The sequence below is a fragment of the Cloeon dipterum genome, chromosome 1 (assembly GCF_949628265.1).
Source record: "Cloeon dipterum chromosome 1, ieCloDipt1.1, whole genome shotgun sequence".
NCBI classification, from domain to species: domain Eukaryota; kingdom Metazoa; phylum Arthropoda; class Insecta; order Ephemeroptera; family Baetidae; genus Cloeon; species Cloeon dipterum.
Genome location: NC_088786.1, coordinates 40,544,173 through 40,569,699, shown reverse-complemented (window position 1 = coordinate 40,569,699; position 25,527 = coordinate 40,544,173). Strand labels below are relative to the sequence as shown.

Below are 25,527 nucleotides of genomic sequence, written 5' to 3'. Positions count from 1 at the left end.
CAAACAACAGCGCCTTATTTAGTGGGGAAATGGGGAGAAAATTATTTTCTTCGTGGATGCAACTCGCTGGACGGACGCTGCTCTGCTGATCAGCGTAAGTTGTCGGCGTGGTGCGCACTTTGAAGAACTTTGGTGGTTGACGAGTGGGTGTGACAATCTGGTCGCGTAAGTTGGGGGCTGGTGTTGTTCTCAGGCGGTATAGGTCGTGCTGCTCTGGTATGGCTCCGGTGGACAGGGTGAAACAGGCTCTGGTGGACACGGTGAAACGGGCAGGGGGATGAAACATATGGGGAATCCGAAGGAATTGGTGGTCGTGTTGTCTGCTGGAGATGAAAGAAGGAACATAGCGAGTGGAAGATGAGAATCAACGGTGTCTGCTAGAAAATAAAATATTAATATCAGAAATTTAGAACTTGAGAATAAAAAAAAATGAATTGCAGTTTTTTCAGAGCGTCCTACATCAAGGTAATTCGTAAATAGCACAAGAGAAAATCTTTTTCCCTGTACGAAACACGTACGCTGATGATCTTGGGAGGCTTTTCTTGGATTGTGTGATGATAATCAAAATAATCAAATTGATTATATCATTAATCTTTTGAAATTCGAGAAGGGTAGTTTTTTTTGTTTAATTTAATATTTATTTATTGGATAAAAAGGTTTCTTTGTAATTTTCTTTTTTTTATTAAAAAAAACTGCAATTTTCCTGAAACAAACTACGTTACTAATTGTAAGAATAATAAAAAAAATGATTCACAAATCATGCAACAAAGTAATTATTTAGAATGTTGTATTTTTACCCAGGTGGAGCTTAGTATTCTTTTGATTTAGTCATCAGGTGCTTCAGTGTCTGACATAGTTGGTCAGTGACAGCCTCATCAGGGTCCACCATCTGTGTATCAGATCCGCTGCAGCCCTCCAGACTCTGGGCCCGACGGCTACCAAGACGGATCAGGTTCAGCATGGAGTCCTCTTTTGCCTGATCTCCACCTCGCATGATAAAGTCATATAGCTTCTGGCTTTCTTGGTCCAGGTCAGTCAGCCGTTTAGTGCGTAATGCCTGGACGGCGAAAGTAGCCAGACCCTTTTTGACCACCAATTTTTGCTCCTCGTCATCAGAAGCTTTGCCCAAAGCCTTGTACAGTCCATAAAGGGTGCGGGGATTTAGCTTTTCTAACTGCGGTGGTATGGAGATCCATAGAGCTTCTGGGGGTGCCGGCGTCGGCCCATCATACGGTTTGGGTTCCATGCGATCTGGTACTCCAGCTAGCTTCTCCCAGGGGTGCAGCGTGGAGAAAAAATGCCTGTGAGGGTGGCGTTGGGTTGTAGACGCTGTGACTGTGGCTGGTTGGCGCCGATGCTGCTGCCGCGGGCGGTCGTAAGGACCGTGGTTGGCCTTGTGGCCGCGTCCTCTGAAAGCACCTCTTGAGGGCCCTTGGTCAGGGAAATGTGGAGGCTGCGTCGGTGGTATATAATTAGGAGTGTAATAACCCTGAACCGCATATGGGTTGAACATGCTGGTGATAATAAGTCTGCAAAGACAAGTATATAAAGGTTGGTATTTTTCATAGACTTAGCAGTACTCTCATCAATTATATTAATTATATAGTTAATTTAATAGGGTCGAATTGGGTTTTGTACTCACTATATAACAGGAAAAGTGTTGCAAACGGCAGCGGAGAAGTTTCTCGGAGCAGAACTTTGCATATGGCTGCAATAGACGCCACTTGCATGCGAAAAAATTCGCACTTCCTCGCCCAGGTCGTGCTATTCGGAACAAGTGCAGTCGCGCGCCAGCCAAGTTATCCATAATACTGTATGACGAAACCGGCCAATCAGCAAAGTTGTATCAGTGGGCGGTGCGCAATCAATTGTTTGTTTACATTGGTGCTCATGCCGGCGACTGTCTTTGTTTTTGTTCGACTAAATTATTACTGAAAAGTGTAAAATAAACCAATTGTGCCTGCCGCTCACGCGTCTTTTGGCCTTAAAGTAAGTGAAATGCTCGGCTAGAATACAGAGTGATCTGGTCGGCATTCGCAATAATAGTTTTCCCATTATCTTTAACACCGATCGGTTTCAGGCGGAAACTATTGTCACCTAAAGTATCAATAATTTGGTAAATAGTACTCGACCGTTTCGCCGCGAGGCCTGCTGAGAATTTAGTTGCTGCGTTTGATAATGGGTGAATATCAAGAAGGACCAAATTTCCAATTTGAAAATGGTGAGGCATTCTACTTTTATTATATTGTTTTGCCATCCTGTCTTTGCTTTGTGATATGTGTGTGCGCGCGGCTTGGTGTGCTTTTTGCATTTGATCTATCAATCTCGCCGCGTGTAATGCAGGTGAAAAGTTTTGCAACTGATCCGTAATGTGGGGTACTAGCGGGTTGTCAAGTTCCCGGCCTAAATGTAACAGATTTGGAGTAAACTTAGTGGAGTTATTAACATTAGAGCGCAAGCAGAACCCAAACAATTCCAGATACATATCCCAATTTTTGTGTTGTAATGCGAACGCTTTAATTCTTAATTTAATTTCTCTATTGCTGCGCTCAACTATCATTGATTGGGGTCGGTAAGGGGCATTCTTTTTGTGTTGAACACCAAGGAAATTTAAAACAGACTTCCACAGTTTATTCACAAAAGCTTTCGCATTGTCAGATCTGATGCATTTTGGAAAACCATTCCTTGACATGTACGAAATCACTCTATCCAGCAGCACTTGGGAGGTTGCTGATCTTAGTGGGTAAATTTCAAGCCACTTGGAAAAATTATCCTGGATCACCAATGCATAGCAATTTCCTCTAGAGCTTCTTGGTAGCTTCCCTATAACATCAATGCTTATTTCATGGCCCACGCCTTTTTCTGGTTTTGAGGTGAAGTAACCGAAATTTTTCCGGTTTCTAGGCTTTATCCGTTGACAAGTTTCGCATGAGCGAACCCAGTCATGGACATCGTCCCGCATTCCTCTCCACCAAAAAGTATTTGAAATGCGCTGGGCTGTTTTTTGAACACCAAAGTGACCACCAACAAGTGAATCATGGCAGATCTGCAAAACAGCTTTCCTCATGTGATCAGGTACAACAATAAGATGTTTATCACCGCAAGGTTTGCAAAGCAAATTCATGTCTTGTAGCATGAAAACTTTATTCTCATTCCTGCGTACTTTTTGCTTCAGTATCACTATCCCTGGATCTTTATTTTGTTCATCACTCCATTCTTGGATGGTTAACGGGATGTGAGAGAAATCAGTGACCTGTGCAACGCAGGAATCAATGATGTTAATTGCGTTTTTAGTTTTCCTCCTGTTTGGGAATATTAGCTTGGAGATGAACTTTTGCTTTGGCCAAGGGTTTGCCTTTTTCATCTTTGTTTTTATTTTGTGTCTGACTCCCTGTATATTTTTTGGTTTAGGTGGTTTCTCGTGTTGCAATGGACTAATTGTTGGCTTTGTTTCTAGGAAAGTCCCTGAGGATGGCTCTGGAGATTTCGGTTGAGAAAACGTCAGCGGCGCTCTGTTGGAGCAGCGACTGCAGTGATGGCCATTCAATCCTACTTCACAGGTGTCGAAACGCAACTTGGCCTCCCTGTGCTCATGAAGTGGAATTTCGCGTTCTCGCCAATCCTCCTCTGCTTTTATTGGTACCGCAGTCTCGTCTGGCGCTCTACTGAGAGCATCAGCAAGCTGATTTGATTTTCCTCGCCGGTACGTAATTATTGCGTTTAAATGAGCAATTTTCATGAGCCATCTTTTTACCCTACCTGAGGCATCTGTCATGTAATAGATATCCTTGATTGCACTGTGATCAGTTTGAATTTCTACTTCCGCATATTCAACATATGAGTTAAATTTCATGCATGAATGGACTATGGCTAAAAGTTCCAACTCAGTTGTACAAAAATTCTGTTCCAACTTAGTGCACGCCCTGGAAGTATATGCAATTGGTTTTAGCTGGCCATTGTGCTCTTGCATTAAGCATCCTGCAATACCAACTTTACTTGCATCTGTTATGATAGTAAATTTTTTATTCAGGTCTGGTAATGCCAATGTGCAGGTTTCTGAGCAAATTTGCTTTTTTAGGGATTCAAATGCATCTTCTTGCAATTTTGTCCATTGCCATGGCGAATCGCCCATCAGTTTTGTTAATGGTTTCGCGATCAGCGCCATTCTTGGAATGAAACTTTTGAGGAAAACACACATGCCGTAAAATCTGAGCAACTGTTTCTTGGTTTTTGGCGTTGGGAAATTTCTGATTGCGCTCAGCTTGCTTGGATCTTGTTTCAATTCTCCCTGAGAGACAATATGGCCCAGTATTTTTAACTCAGTGGCTGCGAATTTTACTTTCTTTGGGTTAATTGTAAGCCCTGCTTCTTTTATTCGTTCTAAAACTGCAGCCAAATGCCTTACATGGTCATCTAAGTGTTCAGAGAAAATTATACAGTCATCGAAATAGCAACATGCGCTCTGCCAATAAAGTTCCCCCAAAATGCTGTCCATATAGCGCTGGAATGTATATGGAGTAGATGCAATACCAAAACTAGCTCTTTTATACTGAAAACAGCCTTTGTGTGTTCTGAATGCTAAATACTTCCTGCTATCCTTGTGTACTGGTATTTGAAAAAATCCAGATTTCAAATCAAGTATAGTAAAGTAGCGGGCACCGGCAAGCTGGGCAAATATATAGTCCATAGGTGGAATATTGTAAGGTTCCACGCCAATCAACCGTGAATTAATAGCTCGCGAATCAATGCAAAGTCGAAACATGTCTGCTTCTTCCTCAACCTGTTCCTCAAGTGATTTGTCAGGTGGCTCTTTGTCCTTTCCCTTCTTGCTGTCCTTGTTTTTCTTTATCAAAACTGGAGCGCAAAGAAAATCAGAAGTTGATGGCTCTATTATGTCATCCTCAATTAATTCATTAACTTTCAACTCTAATATTTTTCTCATCTTTGCACTCATAGGTCTCAAAGGGGCTTGGAAAGGTGGTCCATCCTGCACTTTGAGGACTTGCTCTACACCTTTGGCGAGGCCAGGCTTTTCTGAAAAGACGCCCTTGGTGTAGAAATCTGCCACTACCTTTTTTATGAGGCCACCAGTGTCATTCTCTATCCTGCTAAGTAAGTTTTCTAGTAAATTTTCATTATTGAGTGTTGCATTTTGACACTGTTTTCTATTTTGCAAAGGACTGTACTGGACGAATGGGTGCTCAACTAAAGGGTTGTCTGTCTTAAACCAACCTGTTGGCGTGACTGCCATCTTTGCCTGACAGAGGAAATCGCGTCCCAATAAGATTTGATCTGAATTGTCAGGAACTGCGAAGAAATTCTGCACAAAACTCCCTGCAGGAGTGTGAATCTTGATAGACATTCCGCCAAGTAGGTCAGTTAATCCATTCACCATTTTTATCTTTTTATTTGTGTGCCACACTGTTGCATTTTTGCCTTTGAACTTTTCAAAAGTAGCCTGTCCCAATATACAAATATCTGATCCTGTGTCTAAAAGAGCTAAATAACTTCTCCCTAATATGCGTACTTTAATAACTGGTTTGATGGCAGCTAATTGTTGATTTGATTCAGATTGCATGTGTCTCTGTAAAACTGCCTTTTGTAGTTTTCTGTTAATTTGGTCCTTACGCACGCGCGGAGAAATTTTTCCATTATGGGGCCTAGATTTTTCTGTTCTTTCAGTTTGCACAGGAGTTGAGACAGGCTCGCTGATTAGTTTTTTGAATTCTCATCTGCAATTTCAGGTTCAGAATTTTCCTCAGCAGCGAAAGTCTGTTCATGAGTGGCACCATACTCATCAAATGGCTGGTAATAATAGTGCTCATCATAGTAATAATCATTATATTGCATTTGATCATACTCATACTGCTGGTCAACAGCATCTTCTGTTTGCTCCTGTTCTGCTGGAATTGGTTCATTTACTTCAGCTGAATTTGACCTGAACTGTTGCTTGCTCTTATATTGATTGGCATTTTGATTTTGTGTTGCAGGTTTCCCCTGACTTGTGCGCTTATTCAGGTCATTTTGTCTTGCGGCTGCTGCGCCAGGTGGGCCATTTGATTTCCATGGTAAAGCCAGCTGTCCACGACCTGCGGCACCTTGGACTGCAGGACGTTGTGGCTGGTTAATGGCGCGAGGTTGGAAACCTCCTCTGGCGGGTAAATATTGATTTGCGCCGCGGCTCTGGCCATACTGAAATCTTTGTCCCTGTCCAGGTTGTCCCTGATACCAAGGACGAGGACCAGGGTGAGGCCCCCTGCCAAGTCTGGGGTTTAGAGAATTTAGAGTGACCTGCTGACTCATGGATTGACTGCCAGGGCGGCCATGCGACTGGACCAATGGTGTTTGAGGCGTCTTTCTGACTTGGTAAGCGAACGCAGGCTCTGCAAACTCGGCTGCTGGAGGCGGAAGCCGGTAAGTGCGAGATCTGTATATTTCAGCTTGGACCAATTTGAGTGTCTCATCAAGGTCAGCAATTGTTGCAAATGTCCTACCGACAATAAATCGCCGATATTCAGGGTGAAGCAAAGAAATTGCCTTTTTAATGATGTCCCCTTCTCCGTAATTGGAATCAATCTGTTTGCACATTAAGTATATCTTGTGCAAAAATACGGAAGGAGGCTCGTCCGCATGCTGGAATCTTTTCTCCAGGTCCCTTGCAAGCTGCTCTTTGTAATTTGGCGCACAATATTCTTGCATGAACGCGCTCTCAAATTGTTCCCATGTCTGGAATATTTCTCCGTATATGGCGAACCAATTTGCTGCTTCTTCAACAAGTGCTGTTGGCAGGCGGTATTTTACCATTTCAATCAGGGAGATTCCATGTGCCACAGATATCAATTTAATTTGTCTCACATATTCATACGGGGATTTTTTATCTGTTCGACCCGAGAATGTTGGCACTGGAATTTTCGCCAGCTTGTACAATGTTGCTTGAATGCTTGGGACGCTTTGCGCTCCTTGGAATGTCGGCAATGTCCCTGACAATGTATCATGCGGAGCCGTCAGCGGAATCGATCCGCGCTGCGACTGATTTCTTCCAAGCAATCCATGATTAAAATGGTTCGAAATGGGGCTTGAGGTCGCTTGAAATTGTACGCCACCTGGAGCCCTTGCCTGATCAGAGTTCAATTTTTGAAATAAATCCTCAGGTTTCATGTTTGCATCCATGAGTAAGGCCGCTAGTTTCTCAAGGCCATTTGAATTTTCATTTTTGTATACATTCAATTGCAAATCCACGCCCGAGGGTTGATTGTAAGACCCTGGGAGTGTAAAATGAGTTGTATCATTTGCTCGAGAACTCTCCCCGGTTCCCGTCAGCGTGTTATTAGAATCCACTGATTCTCCCATGGGATCAGTGGACTTGGAGGCCATCTCGCCTTCGTCGGTTTTCGCGACTCAAACTTAAGTTTAGCTTTTGGAGCTTACTCCTGTTACCGCCGTTAATTAATAACGCGCGGTGCCCAAACTCAACTTAACGCTCTACAGCGAGCGCAGTCTTTATGGGCGTTTCAGCTGTCCAGTAAAAGACAGAGGAAGGTTCGTCTCAACTACGAGTGCCGTACTCGCAGCGGACAGGCCCCCAAATGTAACGCACTGCCCGGTCTAGGGTTCGGGACTTGTGTTAGGTGCGCTACGCCGGTTAGCACTCTTGGTGCTTACCGTGTTTGGCCTTTCTGGACCGCTGGCCGCACTCCCGTGGGGCGGCAGCGTGTTCACTAACTTAAGCCTGAGTTCGCCGGGACGCGACGATGCAAGCCGGACACTAACCAAGTCCTCCGCACTATGGGGAGGATGGTTGTGTCCTCGGTCCTCCAACACTGCCTGAAGGACAGTGCCAAAAGAGGAGCTTTACGCAAATTGCAAATCCTAAGTCTAACTTGCAAGTTAACTACAAATGAGAGATCTAGGGATAATACAAACTACTCCTATTTGTTGGCACTCGGGTTTATTAAAATCACGTCCGCCTCACTTTGCGGCTCGCGTACAACTGCCTCCTCCTCACTCTTCGAGTGCAGGGAGGGGCGCATGAAAACATATAGTTCAGGGGAAAATTACAATGATGCGCTGCACCCCTATATATTCATTTAAAGACTATAATATCGAATCTTTCTCTAAATTTGAAACTGTACGTTGTTGTCAATCCATGTAATGACACGGAAATTGTCGCTGTTTTAATTTGCATTTCTGAAGCAGTCACGTCTGCTGAGGGGTTGATTGGTGCGGGAGAAGTGACCCCTGAAGGAAAAGCACCCCAAACATCCGTCACGCCGTTTATTAGGGGAGGGGGAGCAGAGTCCAGAGGCGTTGAAGTGGCTGCACCAATGATGACGTCATTGCCCGCCGTCCCATCTGCAGGCGTGACGTCAGCAGCCGCATTTCCCCCACTGCCCAATAAACCGCTGGTGCTGCCACTGTCAGCAGAGGCTTTTGATTTTTCATAAATTTCATCGGCTGCTTTTCATTTTCATTTCATATTACTGCTCGCTGCTGAGTTTACGTCCGCTCCAGTTAATGCATCATGGCCGCTGCTCAGTCCTTCGATCGAATTTCCTGTCGCAGTCGCAGCGGATTTTTGGAATGATGACAGCGAATTATTTTCCTAGGAGTGTGATTGATGTTGAAACTATGAGGGCGTTTTCTGTATATGGTGTACTCACAAGAGATGTTTCTTTTCCTTTACTGTTCAGGTTGTTAATTGGCGCCGAAGATGCAGTTCTGAAAAATGTTGTCCCGTTTTTTGGCGGCAGGCATTTTTTAAATCCGCAACACTTGATGATTTTCTGACGACGTAATAATAAGCCTTTTGGAAGTTGAATTTTGATGGGACCTAATTTTAACGATAAAAATTAAAATCCATAAATTAAAAATTCTCAAACCTGAATTTCCATTTGCTGGTATGCGGATTTTCACCGATTTGACATTTTTGCCCTTCTGCAAGAGGAAAATTTTATAATCTCATTTCTTTGAAGTTATCGGACTTACTTGGTTCAATAACTCTCCGCTGATCACCAGCACAAAAAGGAGCGAAAAGCCCAGCGGACTTATCAAAATCATTTGGTGCTGTTGGTGTCTATGGCTTTAAAGCCAGACTGCGGTGAGCTTAACTGCTAGCTGGCATCGCTTCCCACACCAAATCACCGAGCTGTCGCGTCACTATGGAATGTTATCTCTTCCTCTTTTCAATGTGGAGCATCCATCAATCACGGATTTCATCACGATATTTAATCAAAGCTGAAAATTTATTACCCCTATTGTGTTTATGAAAATTTTAAAATATTTAGGAAGAAATTTGAACAAATCAGAATTAAGGAATCGATTTCTTGCCTGTTTTGAGGGTAACGAATGAACCAATCAGGTAATTTTTATTTTTCCCCTTTAGTAGCACCTAATCTAATTTTCACTAAAATAAAACCCAGCTCCAAACAGAGTTGTTATCATGGAGCAGCTCTTCTAATACTGTTGTTTATTCTTTGGGAAATTTCAAGACTGATTTCTTTTTCTTGGTTAAATAGTGAACACAGAGTGAAGGTTGAAGTTTAAATTCTTAAATCTTTGATAAAGTGCGAGTGAATATTTGTAATGTTTATTCGAACTTAATTTAGTGCGAATAAAAAACAGACTAGTATGTACTTTTGAGAATTTCACACGCACACCGAAAACATAATTAGTATTCTGAGAAGCTGAAATAAAATTAAAAAATGCGAAACTTCAATTGTTTTTATTTCAATTAAATCAACAGAGCTATAGAACCAAAAATTACAAATTAATTGACTCAGTGCTAAGAAAATCCACTATCACATTGCTTAGGTAATAATAAATCCCCAGAAAATGCTTGAATCAAATATATATGTATCTTCGTGCCCATACTTTCAACTATTTGAGCTAGAGGTGCTCGCAGATAAAAGATCCAAACTTGGCTTGTTTTGTTTGGTTGATGAACAATTCATGCAGGCTTAGAACCGGATCCAATGAGACGATCACAGCCGGAGTTTTCACGAACATTCCAATTATCGAATCCACGCTCGGATACCTTTGCCAATTGCTTTTGAACTCGTAGAAACTGTCTTGCAAAATTGTGCGGCTGCGACACCACACCTCGTGCGACTGATTGATGAACTCTGTGTCGCCTAGAACCACATTCAAATCACCTCGTCCTATAAAAATTAATTAGTTAATCAAACCTTTATTTATTTGGAATTTTTGCATACCAGTTATGTTTAAGGCCAGTTTCATATCTGCCAGGGTTGCTGGTTCGAACAGTTTCATTCCGAGGGCGCAGCAGTGTTTGAACGCGTGAATCGGATTCTCAAATAGTAAGGGTTAACATTATAGATGTGTAATTTTTGCTTTGGTTTTTATAATCTCTTACTACGAAGTCAATAAAATCAATAGTTCTGGCATAAAAGGTTCTGTTAGCAACTGTAACCATTGAACCAATGTTGTCTTTTGAAAGAGAAAGTTTTATTTTTATTTTTTATTAGTCTTAAGCTATGTATGTTTTCACCTCTTCCCAACAGGTTGATCGAATCTATAGCAGTTTGCTGAAATTTTAATATTATATACTTAAAGACCTTCTTCCACAAAGTTTTTGAGACCACCATTCTATTCTTGAGGGTCGAAGTAGGTAAATTGGATCTTTTTTCCGCCCAAACAGTGCAGCGCGACGTGCCAACTTTTTTCCCGCCAAAATATCATGGATGCGCGAAGTGCACATGCGTCAGAGCAGGTTTGAGCACTTGCAGAGAGTCCGCCTGTGTACGAATGACTTCTTTGTCAGGTCCAGCCAGCTCTGACGCATGCGCAGCTCTCGCAAAAACGTTCAAATTGTTTTGGCGGGAAACAAGTTCGCACGCCGCACTGCACTTTTTTAACGGAAAAAACGTCCACATTAACCTAATTCGACCCTCAGGAATCGATTGGTGGGCTCAGAAACTTAATCAAACACGATCTATTTAATTAAAATCACGTTTGCAACGCAGGGAAACAATTTCGAAAGCCAGCATGTTCGGCGCACTGGGTAAAACGGAATCGGAGAAGACCCCTAAAATAATAAAACCTTTTATTTTTTTGTTCCTTTTAATCAATATAATAATTCTGACCACGCTGATAGGGTCGTAGTTGTTTTTTACGATGTTTGTCACAATTGTAGGGGCCTTTTCAAATCCGCACTTGTAAATTTCATGCGCAGTCACGCACTCGTCGTCGAATCCTGTGTGATTTTGTATTTAATTTTCAGTCTAGTAGTTTAGTAAAAAGCCAAACTGATGCCACTGCATTCATCGTAAGCAGTAAATCCTTGTTCCAATTTCGCGGGTTCTTCTTGAGTGGCCAGCTCTATTTGGCGCAACGTGTCTACAGCAATTAATTTTCCTAGTTTAAACTAAAAAGATGAAATATATTCTTGTTACTCTCCTCGAGTGTCTATGAATATAGTTTTAAATTTTTATTTAAATTTTACCATTCCCATGTCAAAGCCGATGCATTTCAAAAAACACTAGATAGATAATTTAATATTAAAATTAAAATTGAATTAAATAAATATTTTCTTATAATTGCCTTCAAGTTTTGTGAAATGGTCGCTGAACCAAAGGCAGTAGTGTTCAGTAAAAAGTCAATTTGGTCTAAAGGAAAATAATTAAATTGTTGTTATTCTAAAAAAATTAATTCACAAAGGAAAATTATAAATTTAACATTTAAAAAAATGGAAATAAACCCTTATTTAATTTAGTAATTTTTTTACCGCTGGGGATGTTCCAAATATCGGCACACTCGTTTTGCATAGCGATTTGCGAGGAGGCCGCCTTTTTCCGCAAATCACAAAGCAAATTTTTCTCCTCGGCGCAGTCGGCGGTGGCCAGCAGCACGGATCCGTTTCTTGACTCGAGATAAACGCAATTTAAGCCTTTCACAGGGTGTCCCGCCTTCCAACTGAGTTCAGAGTTGATGAAATCACGGTCTAGGGAGCACCACCTGAAACTGGAAGAATAGCCCAGGTCCGTTCCTGACAGCCAGAAGTCCCCGTAGGTTAATGGCGCGAATTCTTTAATTAGTATTTGTTTATATTTTAATAGATTATTTTTAAATTCTGTATACTAGCGACGGTTTTGGAAAAGCAGCTCAGTTTTCCCGCCGATTCCATCGACGTCATGATCAAACCGAGAGCGCAGCACTGATCTCGGCCACTTGTCCAGTTCAACTGAAAAATTGTTTAATTATTTTAATTGACTCATTTTACTGATTTTCCAATCGTCATGGTCATTAAAATGACACTAAAAGATGCTAAAAGCAGCCAATTCTACATTATTTAAAAAGTTAAGAAAATATCAGATATAAACCATCACCGGGAGCCGGATTAACGCGACGCGCAGATATATTTATGGCATCTGATAGAGTACGGCGGAAAATTTGAATGTTTTTGTTGTTATTTCTATTCATTAACCGCTGATTTGCCCGCGGTAATTGACAAAATGACCTTTAGACGGCGCATCAGGCCAATGGAAATGAAACAAAAATACGCGAGAATTAAATTATTATGTCGGCACGCCCCTTTTTCAACGCTTCTGATTTGCCGCTGGACTGTCTCCTGATATTTCGACGCCATATTGAATTCTGACCGGCAAAGAATCAACACAGATGGGCCCTGATGGGAATTTCGACTGCGCAGAAGGTATTAATTTGGGTCACGCATGCGCAGTAGTGAGTTTCAGCCTCCCTGTGAGATGAGGAAGCGATCTGAACGTACTGCGCATGCTTAAGATGCGCATACGATTACTGCGCAGCTTCAAAATGGGATTTTGACGCCATTTTGACTTCTGACCGGTGGGAATCAACAAATTGTCAATGATTTCTATTAGTGTATACCTTATTTTTGGTGTAAAATAAATTTGTGCGGCCACATCCATCAAACCATTCGCCATAGGTCGTGAATTCTGAGGAAAAAATATTTAAAGAACTATTATAATAAAGAGAGTTATAGTTTCTTACCAATCAGATTATTATTGACGTCAAATATGGCGGCCTTGAATTAAATAAATTATAGTTTTCTCTAGAACATGACTAAATAATTTTGTTATAACATCTTTTCTGCAGGATTTTTCGGGGCACGAGGCAGTACAAGGTTTCGGACTTTCAACGCGTTGCTTCTAAAATAATTAAAATTTACAAAACCAATTTTAAATTTCCATAAATTATTAAAATTATGCCTTGCACGCATATATGAGTTTGTTAGCGCAGTTTCTGTCCGTCAAAATCGTGCCTGTTGAGTTCAAAACAAATCGGTAGTGGATGCAAATCTCGTTTCCGCCATTGTTGTCCGGCTGTCCGCGCTCCCAAGTGAGATTTGGGGGGAAAATCGTCGGCCCGTACGGCTCGCACCACGACCACTGGCCGACAGGAGAACCTTTCCACGTCGCGGAGGTCCAGTAATTGAAATTCATTTTCCAGGTTTCTGAGGAAAAAATTTAAACTTTTATTCAAAAGCCCCGCGACGAAGCCTGTGTAAAAAAATCCCCAAGAACGCAAATTTCGACACGAAACCCGCCCAGTCAACGCTTTTCAGTGCCAAATGAAGGAAAATTAAGCTAAAAACACCCTCCAGTCCATAGGTGAATTATTTAAAAAAAAAGTAAAAACAGAAGAAAAAAGGGGCTTTTTGTGCATATTTCGGGGCCTTTTCGCACAGGGGGACAAACGGGCCCCACCGATGAATTCACTCAACGCAGAATTTTACCACGAGTTCAAAAAACATTGTTTTTTCCCTCTACGATCCATATGAGCCGAGTTATTAATTTTTTATGTGAAAAAACGTGTAATGGACATTACAAAATTGTTGTTTTTGGGCCCAGCAGCGGTTCTGTGGGCCGTACGGTGATGATTTCTATGCCAGTCGACGCCCCTTGGTAGGGCTCGAACTCTAGTGTGTAGTTTGTCAAAATCGGATCACTTTTCGAATTACTATGATTTTTTAAATGTCCAAATTTTAGAAAAGCTCAAAATGTTCGAAAAATTCTACGGATTGATGGATTTTCAGTCACAAGGTCTTAAACGAGAGGTCTCGCCGAGCCCTATCACGTTACTTACCCTCATGACCTTTCTCAGGGTACCCCACCCTGAAATCGGTCCCAGAGACACTTTTTGCGATTTTTCTACTTTTACTACTTCTGCCAACTTTTAAGGTACCAAACGCTTGTTCATTTTAAATAATTTATTTTAAAATACACTAACAGAGAAATATTTTCTTAAGGATTAAATTAACTGTATTTAAGAAAATTTGAACTCACTTGGAGTAGCTCCGTAAGTTAAATTAGTCAGGCCCAGTTGCTCGGCCGCGTTGTCGATGTTGAGGGTCTCCATTCCTAAGGCACAGCACTGCTGCCAGCTCGACAACCAAGACATCTGACAACTTATGGTTCAGTCTATTTCAATTTTTAATAAAATTATAGACAAAAGACCGGCTTATTTCCCAAGAGATACGTGTAGCTTTCAATATCAATCCATACACCGTATGATGATTTATCTTATTAACAAAAATTAATAAATAAATGTATTTTATTCCTTCATCTTTGTATACCAATTAAATTTCCGGCAGGATCAAATAAAGAGGCCTGAAAAGGAAGAAAATATAAAATATACCGGCAAACATTAAAAATAAAATAATATTAATCACATTTTTGTTGCACTGCTTGGGACAGTCGACGGGGAATTGACATATGTAGGGCAAGGCATCATCACAATTTCTGTGAGTCATCCCCTGATTTAGGGGGTTCATTGAAGTGACGACAGCCAAACAGCGTTCCAGGGTGGAAGGGGTTGTGTCTGTCCGCAGCCAATATTTTTCCGTTGAAATTAGGGTCGGTGAAATGTCATAGCCCGTTGAGCACCACGTGAATCTTTTCTCTAAACCACAATTCAGCCCTTCCATTGAGCCACTCGTCCAGAAAGTGTCTGTTTTTTTAAATTTAATTTCTTCCTCTTAAAATTGTTTTAGTTAATTTGAAACCTGGAAAACTGCTGAGACAATCCAGTTCCTCGAGAGAAGTGACGGTCAAGAGATTCATGTCCAAAGCTTTGCACCTCAACGCCGCTTCGTTCCTCGAAACCTGATTTTTTGTATTTCCTAAAATTTAATTATTTCTTAATTAATGCGTGAATTTACGGCTGTTTTCGAAACGTAGTATTGCCTCTTGCAAGACGTCGAGTATTGAATTGAACCATCAGCTGTAAATTTAACTTTTAAATATTTTTTATCCTCTCAGGAAAGGTTGTTTTATACATTGAGATGGTTTTCGTGTCGGCATCTTCTTTTCAAAAATTGTTTTTGGACTAATTTTGTTTAAGAATTAAAACTCAAAAGTTACCAATAGGAAATCGTTGAAATCAGAGCAGTTTAAGAAACACGGAGCAGGCTGAAAATTAATTATTTTATATTTTTAAATTTAAACAGTTCAAGCTGACTGTGGTCGTGGTTTTCAAAGAGGTTGTTGCCCTCGTCACCGTGGAAGATGTTGCCGCAGTCGTTGAGAAAATTGTTGGAAAGAATGTTGACGAAGTGGAAAATGCCATTATAGTTTCAGTTTTTGTGGATGAAGACGATAGAATTTCATGTGCGTTCTTCGTGGCGCCACTGGTTTTTTCATATTTTGCGGAAAAGATAGATTCCGAAACCGAATTTCCAGCCCCTTCTTGAACCTTTCCTGGGACGGTGGTGGTTTTAGTTGTAGTGATTACGTCACCGTCCGTAATTGTATATTTTATTTCTTCAAGAGCGTCATTTTCCGAAGTTTCCATAGCTTATGTAACAATTTTCGTTAGAATAAAAGTATAAAACTTTTATATCACATTTTACTGCTCTCTCCAGCTGCTGTCTGTTTCAAGCCGCCATAATTTCCTGTCGGGATGGCCTCATTGCTGCTGGGTACTGACGCGAAACCGCTTTCCGTGAATTGACTAGGTTTGCTACTACTCTTCTCGCTCGTCGTGCGAATAATTGTCCTATTTTTCAGCGCTGCGCGTGATGGAAGGCATCTTTTGAACCCGCAACATTTGACGATGATAATTCTTCGTGTTGCCTTCGAAGAATGAGCTTTGTTTGCGATTTTGAACACTTTTGCCTGTTCAATTTTTAACTCTGATTAAAAACAATCTACGATTTGACATTTTTTTCTTACTTGAGATTGTCCAACGGCGATTAAAGCTAAAGAAATGAAGCCTATAACCCAGCAGATGTTCATAGTGTTCGTGTTGAAAAGTGCGGAGTGACTGTATGGATACACCGAGTTTTCATGAGTCATTGCAGCAGGCCAGCTGGGATTTCAATGGCGTATTTCCTGTTTCAACAGCTAGCTGTGTCCCGCACCAATTCCCTTATTTTACTGCATCATATTCGCTCTCTCTATTTTATGTGCAGCCGCACAGTTCTTAAATAGTGAAAATTTAACGTATATATTATCTCTGTTCGTGGATTTTAACATAAAAGCCAAGCAATAAAATAATTTACTCTGAAAACCATTAAAAAAAATATTTTATTGAGAGTAATCGCTGTTAATTGAGACCAGTTGCACAAGCCCTTAGTGTTCGAACTTCGAAGCCGCCAACAGATGGTGCACTACAGACTTTCTTAAAAAATTTGTTTAAGCGGTTTTAAGGCATTTCCGCTGCGATTTCAGATTCAATCTAGCTATTTTGCATTCTTCAATTAATTCGCTTTTTTGACGTGCTGAAAACCAAAATCGGTTCAGTCATTCGCCGTAGAAACGTTGAAAAATATTTTTTTTATTTCAGAAAATAGTTTTTCACGATTCTACGGCGATTGATACGTTTAATTAAATCTTCCCTGTGCCATATATAGGTGTCACAAAATCGCGAATATTCTCGAACTGCTATGTTTGGAAAGCACGAAACAAAGTTTGAAATCTCAGGCCATGATTGAAAAAATTGTTGAACAAGAAAACGCGAATCACGAGGAGATAAAAACTGATATATCAAAAGTGGAAATGACAGGGAACTCATTTAAAACTGCCTTTCATTTAGCTCGGCAGTTTGATGGCCAAGGTTGCGAAGGTTTGGAAAAGGTATTGTCTTAAATAAGATTTTGAAATTTCAATAGCAAAATCCGTAAAATCATTAACCCATTCCAGGATCACATGAATTGCCCAAGCAAAGGTATAAAAAATAACCTAAAGGTTTGTGAGCAAATTTTAATCTGGATATTTCAGATCTGGCTTTGAGAGCCGCGGAAAACGGAAAGGTGTACCATCACTTTTCATTGCTCAAGGCATGTATATGGAAGTCGCGGTATTTCAATAAGTAAAATTAATTTAACCATCAGCGGAATTGGCATCAAAAACGGAAGGATGTGGCTTGTAACCCAACGTCGAGAGCTGTTATACAAAATCCCAATAAAAATCTCAAAACCGCGAGTTGAGTTTCTTCATTTAATCCGAGTCGTTACATACAAAAGATGAAATCGGAACTTCCTGGCCATTTTAATCCGCCAGCAAATGCTCCACGACGATTTATGCTGCTGGTCAAAGAGGAAGAACAAAAAACAATAAAACAGAAAATAAGCTTAACATAGAAATACTAAGTTGAGTAGAAGTTAATTATTGCGTTGAAAGGACTCTTAAAAGAAATGAGGAAAATTAATGATTTGATTTATAACATTCAATGACGTAATAATCGATTAATTTGAGTCAAGATACCGGTATTTCATTACTATGTATAGAGTTACCGAGTACTTTTTGATCAATACCACCTATCGACCAATATCGACAATCGAGCAACGAGCATCACATATATTTTTTAGATCATCAGTATTTTTCCACTGTTGTTTGACGTCAATTGGAAGAGCGGAAATAAAAAGAAACCAGGACGGAGCGCTGCGAGCAGAGCGAACGCACAGAAGTAAAAGTCAGTTCAGTCGATAAATTCAATTTAGAAATATGCATCTCTGTTACTGGAGCATAATTTCTGCTTTGCTGACTGTAATAAGTTTAGCAAAAAATGAAGTAAGTGGCTATTTTAATTTAAATACATGTACTGTTTTATTCTAATCTACAAAAGGCTCAGAACAACAGAGCAAAGGCGATGAAAGTGAAGGTCTTTGGTGGAAGCTCTTCTGGTAAAGTACATTTTTTTAATTATATAACTGTTACAAGCGCTCAAATCATCATTTCATCATTTTATTTCAAGCAAATTAACTAGCTTATTTAGAAATTGTTTGATCTAGAATAATCTTTTGCTGGGAATTATCAAAATTAAGTTTAGAACGGTTGGATATATTCTTGTAAATAAAATATTAGACACTAAACAAACCAAGAGTAACCTCTGATATAAACACTATAATTATGATTTATAAATTTACGCAGGTCTCAGAGGCTCGATTATAATTCAACTCCCAAAGACCCAGCGGAGGAAAAAGATCATCAAGTGTTGCGGCTTCAAAAAATGCGTCTCGTCGACACGAGTAAACACCACAAGAACGGGAACCACGTCGTCGTCGTCCATCACGAGCAAAGAAAGCAAAGTATTTTTGTGATTTTAATCGAATAAATATATTGGATTCAAAAAGGACTCGAGAACTTCATCACCAGAGCCGCAAAATGCGGCCATCGCAACAGGAAGCACGCCTGATGGTCAGAATTCTCAGAACTATGACGTCCAAACACTTCCCACTACTGTTATCGGGGCGATGAGTAATATATAATTAAAATTGATTTTTCACTCGAGCTGAAATTTTCTCTCAAGCTTCGGACGGAAATGGTAACAACAACCCACCTGCGGACTACGTGGACAGCTCACCTGCAGGAGGACTAGAGACCAGGACCATGAGTGACGTTGTAATAACTGAGCAGGGAGGAAATTCAGAACCAGCGGTCGTAAACAACCAAGGAGGCAACACACAGCAATCATCGGTCGCAACTGACCAAGGAGCAGGCAACTCGCAACCAGCAGCACAAACTAGCGAGATAAATTTAAATCCGACGACAACAATGATCGGTGCAAGTAGCGCCGCGGTGGATGCCATTGGAACTTTTTCAACCACCGCCGGCCCCATGTCGCCATCTACAATCACATCAACAGTCCCTCCTGATACAAAAACAGTGACATTAATTGTAAAAACGACCACCCGTCCACCAACCACTGCTTCACCAACCACGACGACGACAACAACAACAACTACTACATCAACCGTTGTAAAATTTGCAAGAGCATAAGTGTTTAAATGCTATTATATATAATTTTTAGCCTCCCTGTCGGTTGACGTGTTCAGATTTCAACAAATATTTACAGGTATCACACGACAGATACAAAAATTCTTGAATCCTTTTGTCAAGAGAATGAGTCGCAAGGAAAAAGATAATATTTAGCAAGATATTAACATCTTTTTTAAACCTCAAATTTATTTAATATGTAGTCCATGACGGGTAAAATTCACTTAATGGGTTTTCCTTAAAAAAATAATGCTATCAAAATCACATCCAAAGGAGTTGCTTTAAAATAAATTAAAACGCGCAGCTTTAATTATGCTGTCCATCAACTCGTGCACTTGTGTCTAAAACCATATATATTTAGGGTGGAGGTTCACAAGAATTCTAAAAAATACGATGATTTTCTTATCTAATTTTTTAATTCTACCTGTTAGAATCCAACGGTGAAACCATCTCCGTGTAAGTGGTCTCGAAAACAGTCCCAATTTAATATCCTTTATTTTCTTATTTAGCGGATGGATCAGTGCTAACTGCTACACTGTGTAACAATAAGCAATATTATGTTTCAAACGTTGTGGTAAGATGTGAATTATAAATTTTCCAAAATATTGCATATTTGATAAAAGGCGACGAGAAATGAAGCAGCGTTGCGCTGCAAGTCGATGAATATGACGCTCTTGACCGTCGCTTCCTTGGAGGAAATGGACTGTCTCGCCGCTGTTAAAGGTTCAAAGTTCAAAAGAGGTACAGAAAAGAGCAGATAATCAATTTTAAATCTAGTCGGAACTTTCTGGACAAGTGGTTCCAACGAAGATCTGAAATGCGACTTGGAAAAGAAGTACGCTTGGTGCTCCACGGGATTCAACGTCTCTACAACTTTGACTTCGTCTAAGAATTATTGGCTTCCAACCACCGCTGCTCCTTCCACTTTGGAACGATGTTTGGCCGTTGTCACGTCAGCTCAGAATAAGGGGATGGTGCACAGAAAATGCGATGACACCCTACACTACGTCTGCCAGTTTAATGTTGACTGTCCGAAGATTTGCAACAAAAACGTTCAAATTTGCTCTACTTAATAGTTGATCATTTCTAAGAAAAGCTTTTAGGATTCTCTATTTGACTCTTCTGGGAAACTTATTAGTAAAACAGAAGATATTAATTATAGATAAACATTTAAATCTAATTTAATGAAGATGAAACCTCATACGGATTTTGGATCGACATTGGCAACTACACCTATCTTTTGGGAAACAAGCCGGTTTTCTTAATTTAACTTTATGACATTATTTTACTTGATGTTATCTTTTGCGAAGATGACCTGGTTGGATGGCTACCTTCACTGCTGCGCTTTGGGCATGGAAGCACTCAATTTAGACAATTTGGCCGAGCAGAAAGGCCTGACTAACATGACCGTAGTTTTCAAAGGTTAAACACAAAATTTATAATAGCCTCCCGTTGAGCATCTAATAAATTTACTTGAGCCCATATAAAGACTTAACTTTCCAGGCAAATGGAGGATTAACTACAACTACTGGACCTCAGGTACTTGGAAAGGTGCTCCTGTCGGTCAGTGGGCGTGGTGCGAACCCACGGGGCCAACGGTTTTTGCTCCGAATCTCAAATGGGAAGCAAACCAGCCCGACAACTTCAATCGGAGTGAGAGCTGCGTCCACTTTCGCTTCGTCCTGAACTCTACAGGCACCATAATGACCGACAGGACTTGCGAAAGTAGATACATTTTCGCGTGCAAGGTTGCGTTTTGATAAGAAATAGGGAAAACTTTATTGTTATGTAAAATTTCAGACGCCACTAAGAACAACGCCAAAGCCTTGCGTTGTTTCATGCCCTACAGAACTTTGTGAGCGGAACGTAAAATTATAATGTTTGTTTCATGAGTACAAATAATGAAATTTTATCCATTTTGTACAGACTTCCTATTTCGACAGTAGCACTAGCTATCAATATCTCAGCAGTACGATTTCTCAAAATCATATATAAATGTTAAATTAATTATTTTTTAAACTTTCCTCAAGACTACTTCTCCTACGGTGACTGGTATGATGCATGCGGCCGAAACTTTTTGATCTACAAAGCTCGTTTGGTTGATATATTAAATTTATTTTGAATTTAACTGTCTGACTTTCTACTCAAATCCCAGTCTAACTGGAAAACCGCCAGGCAGCAATGTTGCGACATCGGCCTGACCCTCGGTTCGATGGAGTCGACTGGAAAATCGGAATGCTTCTCCAAAATTGCTACTAGTTTGTTCAATAAAATATATAAAAGATCATATATTTTGGAACACGCTCTGCTCCGATTTTAAGAATATGCACCGAACCTTTTCGGCGACTTCTGGTTGTCAGGGACGGACCTTGGTTGCCCTTCCAATTTCCGGTGGTGTCACCTGAACAGGGATTTTGTCGAACCCGAGATTAAATGGAAGGATGGACACCCAAAACCAGATCTGGACTGCGTTTATCTGGAAGTGAGAAACGGATCTCAGCTGCTGGTCACCGCCGATTGTGGTGAAAAGAAAAATTTCCTGTGCGAAATTCGAAAGAAAGCCACTTCCCAAAGAGCAATGCAGACCGAATGCGCAGAAACCTGGGATATTTCGATAGGTTTTAGTTTAAAAAAATGATATGAAGAGATGAAACTATTTATAATTATTTGTGTAGCTCAAATTGATCTGCTGCTCAACACAGCTAAGTTTCTCACGGCAAACGTTTCTTTAAATCTGAAGGTTCCAGAAATTCTTTAATTTTTCTCTATTTTGACACCCTTTCTTATAGTGCTTCTTGAAATGTGTTGGAGTGGAAGTTGGATTGGTATATTGTATCTTCTTATATTTTTTTCCGTTTTAATGTCGTTTTAAGTTTGACCTTGGTGCACTGAGAAACATAGAAATGTTGCGGCAAATTGAGCTCGTGACCATGGAGGATCCTGTGAAAATGCAACAGGGATTTGTTGCCTTTGACGAATGCAGCGGCAAAGGTTTCACATTTAATCAGTAACATATTTGTAATTACTTATAATTTAAATTTAGATTATGACGACGAGTGTGTAAATGCGTACGAAACGTACAAATGTGGACAGCAGAAAGAACCGGCTCTTGTCTCGAAAATTGTCAAATTGAATTTCGACAATGGGACAATGGTCAGAAATTTAAAATTAAATATTTCACATGCCACGATTGGAAATAATTTGTTTTTTAGTACTCTCCACCGGCTCCTTGCGTTTTTAAACGCCGAACGTGTTGGATGTCAGAAAATATTCCCTGCCAAATAAACGTAATTTAAAACACGTTTTAAATTAAGTCACAAATTGTCTGGTTTTTATTCAAGCAAACGCTATACGGATGGTTCAACTCGTCGTACAAAGGTGAGATTATCTATAAGTAATTAATAAGTATATGGAGTTCTACATAATTTTATCGCAAAGATGATTATGGAAAAGCGACCTTGCATAATGGCAAACTATACTACGTAAGCTTCGAGAACACTGTGTCATTGTTGGTAATTCCTTAAACGACTTTTTCAACATACCAAAGTTTAAACTTATAATTACCGCCAAGAATGCGGCTGACGCTTACAGGCACTGCTGTGAACTGGGATTGGTGCTCTTTGAGCCAACGACCGTGGCCGAAATTCAAAATCTCAAAAGCGCAGCACGTGAGTAAAACGTTTATTTAAATTTTAAATCATTTTCATGACTTTCTTTCACTTCAAATAACACAAATCATGTCACTTTTAAATTTTTGTAGTGAAAGCCAGCGTACAATTAGGCTCCACGCTTGTCGGTGATACGGAGTCGATCAACCAGACGCACGAGGTGTACTGTCGCAGCCGCAAGGTCATCCCAAACAGCCTTTTCATCACTACGACTTGGCCGAGATATCCGTGCATCGGGTCGGTCATCGCCATTTCAGGTTATGATGAGAGAGTCGTCGCAATAACCGACACTAAACAAAACAATGACATGCGCGACATGTACCTCAACCCGGGAAAGTACACTTACACGATTGACGGGCTTCAAACCTACATATGCGCGAGGCCATAGTCTCGTATGCAATAAGAGAAAAGAGAGTTAATTTCGGCACAGTTTATTGTTTTTCAGTTTGGCAACCATTGGTGTCTCTTTCTTCTCTGATTTCAGATTGTATTAAAAAGTTGAATCTAATTAAATATCGTTTTATTGAAATCCAAATCAGAATTTTGTTATGTGTATACAATAACCGGCTTGTCTTAAAAACAGTGCAGGTTGGATAATAGATTAATGTTTTAATTTTAGGTAAAAGATTTTCATCGATTTTTCGACTGAAAAAGCAGTTTTCACTATGAATTCAGGTTACGCGCCAGTTGGCAAAAATTCTCAGGAAAAGCATACTTAAGGGTGAATAAAATTTAAGCCCATTTTCGCATCTTTATAGTTTATGCCCTCTATGGGGGTATAAATGGAAGTTTAATTAACTACCGCGTTGAATGGTGTGTGTATATGGACCCAATTAGGTGCTGTTAGGGCCCTTTGGGTTACTTTTGGGCCAGTGAAAATACGAAAAAACAGTTTTAATTTTTTTAAAAACCACGCGTATAGTACAGGGGATCTTGTTCTAAAATTCTCTGATATGTTCCACCCAACTAATATTTTTCCACTGTTGTTTGACCCAATTGGGAGAGAGCGGAAATAAAACTCGGATACAGGAAGAAGCACCGAGCGCAGATGAGCAGAGGGATCATAATGTATAGTGGAAAGCACTCAGTTCAGTCGACAGACTCAATTCGGAATAATGCATCTGTGTTACTGGAGCATTATTTCAGCGGTACTGGCTGTCTTAAGTCTTGCAAAAGATCAGGTAAGTGGCCATTTCAATATTTATTCAGCTATTGCTTTATTCTACGCTTCAAGGCTCAGAACAACAGAGTAAAGATGGTGAAAGTGAAGGTTTTTGGAGGAAGTTCTGGTACATTTTTAATTATTTATCTTTCTGGTAAACGTTGGCACTCTAATCATGATATTTAATCTCAAGCAAATTAAGTATATTTCTGAGTTTATTTAGTAATTATTTGATCTATAATATTCTTTTATAAAAAGCTAGCTAAATTTGAGGGGAATATAACAATTAAATCAAGAACAGGGGGCAGCTTTTCTAAATATATAATTTTAGACACAAAACAAAGTAATACGAGCAAACCTGAGGAAGACGCGATAATTTATACAGGTTTAAGAGGCCCGATTAAAATTAAACTTCCGAAGACCCACGAACGGAGGAAAATCATCATTAAGTGTTGCGGAATCAAAAAATGCCTTCCAACTCGAGCCAACGCCACAAGAAAGGGAACCACGTCCATCATGAGCAAAGAAAGCCAAGTATTTTCATGATTTTAATCGATTAAATAATTTGAATTCGAAAAGAACCCGAGAGCTTCATCATCAGAGCCACAAAATGCGGCCATTGCAACAGGAAGCACGCCTGATGATCTGAATTCGCAAAGCTACGGCGACCAAGCCCATCCTGCTACTCTTACTGCGACGAGTAATGAAAAATAAAAATTGATTTTTCGCTCGAGCTGAAATTTTTGCCCAAGCTTCGGCTGAAAGTGATAACAACCCTAACAACCCCAGTACGGTCAACGTAGACAGTTCACCTGGGGGAATAGAGATGATTACCAGGAGTGACGTCAATAATGACCAAGGAGGCAACTCACTGCAGCAATCAGTGGTCACAAATGACCAAGGAGCAGGCAACACACAACCTGCAGCGGCACAAACTAGCGAGATAAATTCAAATCCGATCTCTTCAATCTCTTCAACAATCGGTGCGAGTAGCGCCGCGGCGGACGCCATTGGCACTTTTTCGTCCACGCCCATGTCACCATCTACAATCACATCAACGGTCCCTCCGGATGCAAACACAGTGACAATAATTGTAAAAACAACAACCCGTCCACCAGCCACTGCTCCTCCAACTACGACCTCAACATCTACGACGACGAAGACGACAACTACAACAACTACCACAACCGCTGTAATATTTTCAGGATAAGAAGCAAAGAAAATACTATCATATATAATTTTTAGCCTCCTTGTCAGTTGACGTGTTCAGATTTCAACAATCATTTAATGGTATCACAAAAATTCTTGAGGAAAAATGAGATTATCTCCGAGCTATATTTATATTGTTCAATTTTGACATGTCACAAATTATTCAGTGAATTCCGTGGTGGGTATAATTCAGTTCCAGGGTTCTCTTAACAAATCAAAATCAACAGTTTAGTCTTAATACATATAATCGATATAAATGACACAATATTTAATT

General features: G+C 40.2%; 4 protein-coding genes and 3 long non-coding RNA genes across 7 annotated transcripts; 3 read left to right on the top strand and 4 right to left on the bottom strand.

The window, feature by feature from the left end:
• Positions 1-2,766: 2,766 nt before the first annotated feature.
• Positions 2,767-6,594, top strand: LOC135934215 (uncharacterized). The gene is made up of 6 exons (XR_010574087.1): positions 2,767-3,075; positions 3,458-3,703; positions 4,957-5,112; positions 5,179-5,374; positions 5,991-6,158; positions 6,216-6,594. It is a non-coding gene; the product is annotated as an uncharacterized LOC135934215 (long non-coding RNA).
• Positions 6,595-8,697: 2,103 nt separating this feature from the next.
• Positions 8,698-9,072, bottom strand: LOC135940497 (uncharacterized). Its single transcript, XR_010574881.1, has 3 exons — positions 8,986-9,072; positions 8,880-8,934; positions 8,698-8,830 (listed from the first exon to the last, which is right to left on the bottom strand). It is a non-coding gene; the product is annotated as an uncharacterized LOC135940497 (long non-coding RNA).
• A 699-nt stretch (positions 9,073-9,771) lies between these two features.
• Positions 9,772-11,292, bottom strand: LOC135934145 (uncharacterized). Its single transcript, XM_065475685.1, has 7 exons — positions 11,266-11,292; positions 11,103-11,212; positions 10,970-11,044; positions 10,508-10,544; positions 10,373-10,446; positions 10,212-10,308; positions 9,772-10,157 (listed from the first exon to the last, which is right to left on the bottom strand). The coding sequence occupies exons 5-7, from the start codon at positions 10,430-10,432 to the stop codon at positions 9,886-9,888; spliced, it is 429 nt and encodes a 142-aa protein (XP_065331757.1). The 5' UTR covers positions 10,433-10,446; positions 10,508-10,544; positions 10,970-11,044; positions 11,103-11,212; positions 11,266-11,292; the 3' UTR covers positions 9,772-9,885.
• Positions 11,293-11,446: 154 nt separating this feature from the next.
• On the bottom strand, positions 11,447-13,141 carry LOC135943165 (uncharacterized). The gene is made up of 7 exons (XM_065489602.1): positions 13,080-13,141; positions 12,988-13,021; positions 12,865-12,932; positions 12,097-12,199; positions 11,744-12,043; positions 11,560-11,624; positions 11,447-11,497 (listed from the first exon to the last, which is right to left on the bottom strand). The coding sequence occupies exons 4-7, from the start codon at positions 12,149-12,151 to the stop codon at positions 11,447-11,449; spliced, it is 471 nt and encodes a 156-aa protein (XP_065345674.1). The 5' UTR covers positions 12,152-12,199; positions 12,865-12,932; positions 12,988-13,021; positions 13,080-13,141.
• A 58-nt stretch (positions 13,142-13,199) lies between these two features.
• Positions 13,200-16,249, bottom strand: LOC135943158 (uncharacterized). Its single transcript, XM_065489589.1, has 12 exons — positions 16,170-16,249; positions 15,848-16,112; positions 15,457-15,791; positions 15,360-15,407; positions 15,275-15,299; positions 15,158-15,219; positions 15,002-15,101; positions 14,669-14,946; positions 14,573-14,606; positions 14,454-14,518; positions 14,283-14,397; positions 13,200-13,450 (listed from the first exon to the last, which is right to left on the bottom strand). The coding sequence occupies exons 1-12, from the start codon at positions 16,230-16,232 to the stop codon at positions 13,200-13,202; spliced, it is 1,641 nt and encodes a 546-aa protein (XP_065345661.1). The 5' UTR covers positions 16,233-16,249.
• Positions 16,250-19,726: 3,477 nt separating this feature from the next.
• On the top strand, positions 19,727-20,474 carry LOC135948069 (uncharacterized). Its single transcript, XR_010575754.1, has 5 exons — positions 19,727-19,788; positions 19,838-19,937; positions 19,992-20,266; positions 20,318-20,351; positions 20,405-20,474. It is a non-coding gene; the product is annotated as an uncharacterized LOC135948069 (long non-coding RNA).
• Positions 20,475-20,524: 50 nt separating this feature from the next.
• LOC135943150 (uncharacterized) lies at positions 20,525-23,270 on the top strand. The gene is made up of 16 exons (XM_065489578.1): positions 20,525-20,636; positions 20,718-20,962; positions 21,015-21,080; positions 21,141-21,183; positions 21,245-21,312; positions 21,370-21,472; positions 21,536-21,832; positions 21,890-21,954; positions 22,004-22,039; positions 22,088-22,205; positions 22,258-22,367; positions 22,427-22,501; positions 22,556-22,592; positions 22,653-22,726; positions 22,786-22,882; positions 22,975-23,270. Exons 1-16 carry the CDS (start codon positions 20,525-20,527, stop codon positions 23,268-23,270), a joined length of 1,842 nt encoding a protein of 613 aa, XP_065345650.1.
• Positions 23,271-25,527: the final 2,257 nt, after the last annotated feature.

Excerpts from the sequence above, each read along its gene's own strand:
- LOC135934145 (XM_065475685.1), bottom strand. The coding sequence starts at position 10,432 with ATGGTTACAGTTGCTAACAGAACCTTTTATGCCAGAACTATTGATTTT. Across the intron at positions 10,309-10,372 it reads TTGATTTTATTGACTTCGTA|AATCCGATTCACGCGTTCAA; the intron begins GTAAGAGATTAT and ends TTACTATTTGAG. Across the intron at positions 10,158-10,211 it reads ACTGGCCTTAAACATAACTG|GACGAGGTGATTTGAATGTG; the intron begins GTATGCAAAAAT and ends TAATTTTTATAG.
- LOC135943165 (XM_065489602.1), bottom strand. The coding sequence starts at position 12,151 with ATGACGTCGATGGAATCGGCGGGAAAACTGAGCTGCTTTTCCAAAACC. Across the intron at positions 12,044-12,096 it reads CTTTTCCAAAACCGTCGCTA|AATTCGCGCCATTAACCTAC; the intron begins GTATACAGAATT and ends TACTAATTAAAG. Across the intron at positions 11,498-11,559 it reads CCATTTCACAAAACTTGAAG|TGTTTTTTGAAATGCATCGG; the intron begins GCAATTATAAGA and ends TTATCTATCTAG.
- LOC135943158 (XM_065489589.1), bottom strand. The coding sequence starts at position 16,232 with ATGAACATCTGCTGGGTTATAGGCTTCATTTCTTTAGCTTTAATCGCC. Across the intron at positions 16,113-16,169 it reads TCGCCGTTGGACAATCTCAA|GCAAAAGTGTTCAAAATCGC; the intron begins GTAAGAAAAAAA and ends AAAATTGAACAG. Across the intron at positions 13,451-14,282 it reads AACTTACGGAGCTACTCCAA|AAACCTGGAAAATGAATTTC; the intron begins GTGAGTTCAAAT and ends TTTTTTCCTCAG.
- LOC135943150 (XM_065489578.1), top strand. The coding sequence starts at position 20,525 with ATGACCTGGTTGGATGGCTACCTTCACTGCTGCGCTTTGGGCATGGAA. Across the intron at positions 20,637-20,717 it reads CATGACCGTAGTTTTCAAAG|GCAAATGGAGGATTAACTAC; the intron begins GTTAAACACAAA and ends TTAACTTTCCAG. Across the intron at positions 20,963-21,014 it reads GATACATTTTCGCGTGCAAG|ACGCCACTAAGAACAACGCC; the intron begins GTTGCGTTTTGA and ends GTAAAATTTCAG.